This window comes from Schistocerca americana, chromosome 1, assembly GCF_021461395.2.
Source record: "Schistocerca americana isolate TAMUIC-IGC-003095 chromosome 1, iqSchAmer2.1, whole genome shotgun sequence".
Lineage (NCBI taxonomy): Eukaryota > Metazoa > Arthropoda > Insecta > Orthoptera > Acrididae > Schistocerca > Schistocerca americana.
Genome location: NC_060119.1, coordinates 1,205,456,039 through 1,205,462,667, shown reverse-complemented (window position 1 = coordinate 1,205,462,667; position 6,629 = coordinate 1,205,456,039). Strand labels below are relative to the sequence as shown.

Sequence of the window (6,629 nt, the reverse complement as noted above, 5' to 3'; positions counted from 1 at the left end):
TAGTTTAACCCGTTGTTTGATTTAGCAGGCCGATACTGTTCCCGCATACCTGTCGTGCAGGGCATCCTGTACGCCAGTGGATATAAAAAACACAAAAACACGTTTAGCCCTTATCTCCACTATTGGAGCTAGTAGGATATAAACATCCTACAGTGCTGACACTCATGGGGCCTGCAATTTCAATGCAAAATTTGGTTGAAATCGATCCAGGGGTTTGGGACGAAATCCCAGCCATACATCTACATCTAAACCTACATCTATATGGATACTCTGCAAATCACATTTAAATGCCTGGCAAAGGGTTCATCGAACCACCTTCACACTAAATCCCTGTTATTCCAATCCCCCACAGTGCGAGGAAAAAACGAACTCCTATATCTTTTCGTGCGAACTATGATTTCCCTTATTTTATTATGATCATCGTTTCTCCCTGTGTAGGTCGGCGTCAACAAAATATTTTGCACTTGGAGCAGAAAGTTCGTCATTGAAATTTCGTGATAAGATTCCACCGCAACGAAAAAAGCCTCTGTTTTATTGATGTCCACCCCAAATCCTGTATCATTTCAATGACACTCTCTCTCCTATTTCGCGATGATACAAAACGTGCTGCCCGTCTTTGAATTTTCTCGATATACTCCATCAGTGCTATCTGGTAAGGATGCCACACCGCGCAGCAATATTCTAAACGAGGACGGACAAGCGTAGTGTAGGCAGTCTCTGTAGTATATCTGTTACATTTTCTAAGTGCCCTGCCAGTAAAACGCAGTCTCTGGTTAGCCTTACCCACAACATTTCCTGTGTGCTCCTTCCAATTTAAGTAGTTCGTATTTGCAATTCCTAGGCGTTTAGTTGGATTTACGGCCATTACATTTGACTGATTTATCATGTAATCGAAGTTTAACGAATTCCTTTTAGCCCTCGTGTGGGTGACCTCACACTTTTCGTTATTTAATTTCAATTAGATATCTTAGACATCTTTTCTAAATTGTTTTGCAATTTATTTTGATCTTCTGATGACTTTGCTAGTCGATAAACGACAGCAACATCTGCAAACAACCTAGGACGGTTGTTCAGATTCTCTCCTAAATCGTTTATACTTATATGCGAAGGGCCTATAAGACTACCTTAGGGAACGACAGAAATCACTATTGTTTTACTCCATGACTTTGCGTCAATTACTACGAACTGTGACCTCACTGACAGGAAATCATGAGACGATATTCCACAAGAACACAATTTCACTACAAGCCGCTTGTGTGGTACAGTGTCAAAAGCCTTCTGGAAATCTAGAAATACGGAAACAATTTGAAATCCCCTGTCAATACCACTCAACACTTCGTGTGAGTAAACAGCTAGTTGTGTTTCACAAGAACGATGTTTCCTAAATTCGTGTTGTCTGTGTGTCAATAGACCGTTCTCTTTGAGGTAATGGATAATGTTCAAATGGTTCAAATGGCTCTGAGCACTATGGGACTCAACATCTTAGGTCATAAGTCCCATTGAACTTAGAACTACTTAAACCTAACTAACCTAAGGACATCACACACATCCATGTCCGAGGCAGGACTCGAACCTGCGACCGTAGCAGTCGCACGGTTCCGGACTGCGCGCCTAGAACCGCGAGACCACCGCGGCCGGCAATAATGTTCGAATACAATATATGTTCCAAAATCCTGCTGGGTATCGTCGTTAATGGTATGGGCCTTTAATTTAGTGTATCACTCTTACTATCTTTCTTGAATTTTAATGTGACTTCTGCAACTTTCCAGTCTTTGGGTATGGATCTTTAGTCGAGTGAATGGTTGTATATGATTGTTAAGTATGGAGCTAGTATATCAGCATACTCTGAAAGGAACCTAACTGGTATACAGTCTGGACCGAAAGACTTGCTTTTGTTAACTGATTTAAGTTCTTCACTACCCCGAGGACATCTGTTTCTACGTTACTCATGTTTGAACTGTTCTTGATTCGAGTTCTGGAATATTTACTTCGCCTTCTTTCGAGAAGGAATTGCAGAAGGCTGTGTTCAGTAACTCTGCTTTGGCAGCACAGTCGTCGATAGTATTTCCATTGCTATGCGCATTCATTGTGACTTGTCGCTTGCATGCTGGTATTTCAAGTACGACCAGAATCTCTTTGGACTTTCTGCCATGTTTCGAGTCAAAGTTTCGTAGTGCAAACTATTATAAGCAACTCTCATTGATATCCGAACCAAATTTCGAGATTCTGTAAAAGATCACCAATCTAGGGGATTTTGCCTCCGTTTAAATTTAGGAAGTTTTTTTCGTTGTTTCTGCAACAGTGTTCTTACCCGTTTTGTGTACCATGGGGGATCATATCCGTCGTTTGTTGATTTGTTTGGTATAAATCTCACAATTGCTACTGATACTATTTCTTTGAATTCAAGCAACATCTGGTCTACACTTACATTGTTAATTTGGAAGGAGTGGCGACTGTCTCTCAGAAAGGCGTCAAGTGAATTTTTATTTCCTTTTTTGAAATGGTGTTATTTACTTTTGGAGGAATAAGTATAATCTATTTTTGGAGGATTGGGGGTTACAATCTTCAGTGTCACTATGACAACCCTGTGTTCATTAATTCCTGTACCCGTTTTTGTGTTTGTTATTAGCTCAGGATTATTTAAAGCTAAGAGGTCAAGTGTATTTTTACAACCGTTTGCTGTTCGCATGGACTAGTGAACAAACTGCTCGAAATAATTTTCAGAGAATGCATTTAGCACAATTTCGGATGATGTTTTACGCGTACCTCCGGGTTTAAACATGTATTTTTGCCAACATATGGAAAAATTAAAAACTGAATGAGTCGGGTACATGTTTGAAATTAAACTCAAGTTTTCCTTGAACTTTTCAGCAATTCTATCATATGAATTGGATGGTCGGCAAAAGGATCCCAGTATTATTTTATTCCGGTTGCCAAGAATAACCTCTGTCCATACTAGCTCAAAGGAATTCAAGATAAACTACTTCTAACAGCAACAAACACGTCACCGCCAATTGTGTTTAGTCTATCCTTTCGGAACACTGTTAGGTTCTTCGCAAAAACTTCGGCTGAACTTATCTCTGGCTTCAGCCAGCTTTCAGTGCCTATACCTATTTAAGCATAAGTGCTTTCTATCACCGCTTGGAGCTCTGGTACTTTCCCATCAAAGCTACGACAATTTGAAACCATATCACCTACAATTCCTGCATCTACGTTCTGCCTGTGCTCGGCCTGCACCCTTTGAAACTGAAGCCTTTTTGTGTTTTCGCGAGACCCTCTAACCTAAAAACCCATTCAGTCCACGCCACGCAGCCCTAGCTACCCGCGAAACCTACTCCTGCGTGTAGTGGACTCCTGACCTGTTCAGTGCAACCCAAAACCCACCCACCCTATGGCGGACGTCGAGGAATCTGCAGCGTACACACATGATTACTTTATTCCAGCAGTTCACTGAGGCCCGGTTTGAAAACATCTTTGCACACAAGTGATTTATCATTTTTCCCTCGTACATGTTCACTTGGGTCAGTTTTAGCTGCAAATTTTGATGCGTAATGTATACAAATCTGGCACTTGCATCCCTGGTGTCCGATTCGAGTCCAAGATGGCCGCTACTGATTGTGACCCGTCCCACATAGGAACCTTATAGTTGTTGCGCCCCTGGCAACCCTCTCAGCTTCGTGCGCCGAGCGACAGCTTTTGTCCCTAGGGCTTTAACACTTTCACGGCGGCGTGTGTCGCTAGCGGCTCACACTACAACCTCCCATCGGCTCTTGCTAGATCCTCCCATTGGGCGGCGTATCCTACCGGTGGCTCATGCTCGACTCTACCAGTTACGCTACAAGAAACACAATAACCATGATGTACTACCTGTCATCCAGGTGCAACGAACACCTATGAATACAACATCGTGTGACCCTTCAGTGAGAGTACTTCTGAGTAAATGAGATGCCTCATAAGACTTCCTGGCAGACTAAAACTGTGTGCTGGACCAAGACTCGAACTCGGGACCTTTGCCTTTCGCGGGCAAGTGCCCTACCAACTGAGCTACCCAAGCACGACTCACGCCCCGTCCTCACAGCTTTACTTCTACTAGTACCTCGTCTCCTACCTTCAAAACTTTAGCTGTGAGGACGGGGCGTGAGTCGTGCTTGGGTAGCTCAGTTGATAGCCAGCACGGTAGCTCAGCGCGTTCGGTCAGAGGGTTAGTTGCCCTCTGTAATAAAAAAACTGAGTTAATAGATCAACAACGGACTTAAAATGGTGTCTTACGACGTCCGTCCCGATCAGATTCAACGAACAAAAACGAACAAACTGAGATTTTAAAAAAAAGTTGGTAGAGCACTTGCCCGCGAAAGGCAATGGTCCCGAGGTCGAGTCTTGGTACAGCACACAGTTTTAATCTGCCGGGAAGTTTCATATCAGCGCACACTCCGCTGCAGAGTGAAAATCTCATTTTCGAGTTATTTAGTGTAAAATAATTTTGTGTCATCTCCTGTTGTTTTAAAAGGTTGTACTTACGCTATTGTCAAAATAAAAGTTCAGTGTATTAAAATAGTAATCATTTGAATATGACCCTTGGAGCACGGTGATAAACAAGAAAAGCAGCGCTGTCAAATGAAGGAAAGCATGAACACCCACTCCGCCCCATAGCGAGAAACACAATTCTCAACGCCGGTGTGGAATTGTTAAACTGGCTCTGACCACACCAGCTCTTGGATGCCAAATGCCTCTTTGAGACAAGTTGCTGCAACTGTCAGATAACAGACTACTTGTCAAGTATAGCGAGCAGAAACGCTAGATAGTAGAGGCTGGGTAGGAGGGGAGCCCGGAGGTGGGGAGAGCGTCGCGCATGCGCGTTTGCGCCTCCGACGGCGTCGAGGCGGCAGACTGCGTGGGGGCAGCGCCGCCAGTGTCGGTGCAGACACCGCCGTGAGCAGACGTGACGTCGACGTCTCCCAGTGGACGCCTACGGTCAGGCGGCGGCGGCGGGCTTCCGCGAGTGGAACGGGAAAAACCCGTGAGCAGCGGACCGGCGTCCTAGCGCGCAGATTTCGGGGGCGGACAGTTTAGACGCGTGGCGCCAGACGCTGAGGAGCCGAAGAAGTCGAGGAATGTGAGCGAAGGTCGTGATGGGACCCATGCTGTCGCCGATCGTCACAGCAGTAGTACTGCTCGCCGCGCTGCAAGGTAAGCACTTCTGCCTGACAGGTGCACCGGAGGGTACCTCTATTCTCTGCAGCTGCAAACTGCCTTTACAGATCGTACAGGGATGTATGTAACACGACTATCAAGTGCTGAAAGTAAACTTTGATTGTTGGATCAATTAAATTGCCTATACAGGTTAAATCAGCAGTGAACCACTGTTAATGATGCTATTCATTCAGAGCAAATAACGCCTTTAATGGTTTCAAACCGACAGATACATCGTCAGACCGCTGTTCATGTTTGAAATTCCATTTATCTAATGGAGTGTTGACCGTTTTTTGCTGTGGTGCAGGTTCCTTGTGGTGGTGCCCTACAACAGAAAACGATGGAAGAAAAGTAATTACGTTACTGTAATTGAACCTAACCATTAATTAAAACAAAGCATATATTCAGTGTCGAATTGTTAAATCAGCTAAATTATCGACACAAAATCCAATAAAAAACTTCAATAATAATACGATATATTTAGAGCAATAAGCGACGTTACTGGTTTCGTTGTAAACTAGTTGATCATCAGGCGGCCGTTTACATTTAAACTTACATCTGACTTATACCACGTTGGCTGTTTCTCCTGGCCTAAGTTCCTTGAGGGGGTGGATTACCTAACAGGGGAAACAATTAAAAAAAACACAAATGCAAGAAACGTTTGAAAATGCTATATTTTAGTGTAATTGCACCCGACGATGGATTAAAACAATGAAAACAACTTTCGAAGATAATAGGAGAGTTTAATATTCTCGGAACGAAAATCTTTCCACTTTTCATATCACTGTTGACTGTTTTGGAGCAATAACATACTGTGCGGTTTAGCAAAAAGGGTTCAAAACTTTCCAGAAATTTGAAGATACGTATAGTGCAGATCACCATTCACACACACCTAAATATTGCGATCACAAGGATATTTATGTACCAAGACGGCGATTTACAAAGACGAAACACTGCCAAACAATATGTCTGGCAGATAAGTTACAATACGTACAAAAATGTTAGAAAGTTCGCAAAGCATTAGAGTTTCAGTACATGCAATATACATTGCGTTATCATTAATTATGAGTAATGTGAGCAAGGAACTTTCACAAACAGCAAAAATCGCGTCTACAACATGAACTGAGTAATTTTAAAGGTCAACAGCCCTTCGGAAATGAACCTGCCCATTGTAAACCGAGAACGGCGTTATTAACGTTCATTAGTTACTGTTTTTAATTTTTGTAAGCATTAACGTCTATTTTTACATGGCAACGGCCTTAAAAGGTCAATTTTCGACACAGTACGATCAAATTGTTATATTTAGATGGTGCATGAGCTGATTAATGGAATTCAGAACGTCAGCAGTTCAAACTGTACATAAAGAGTAGAGAGCCCTTGGAAACGTCGCAATCATAACCACAAACTAACGACGAACTGTAGCAATAGTCCAGTTCTCC

At 43.0% G+C, this 6,629-nt stretch overlaps 1 protein-coding gene across 2 annotated transcripts in view; it reads left to right on the top strand.

Annotated features, from left to right (window-relative positions):
* Nucleotides 1–4,909: 4,909 nt before the first annotated feature.
* LOC124552218 overlaps nucleotides 4,910–6,629 on the top strand; it is a 229,947-nt gene continuing 228,227 nt past the window's right edge. For both annotated transcript variants that reach the window (XM_047126500.1, XM_047126505.1), the window contains exon 1: nucleotides 4,910–5,187. In XM_047126500.1, coding sequence (XP_046982456.1) covers nucleotides 5,130–5,187 — 58 coding nt within the window. In that variant the 5' untranslated portion in view covers nucleotides 4,910–5,129. The remainder of the gene's footprint in view (nucleotides 5,188–6,629) is intronic.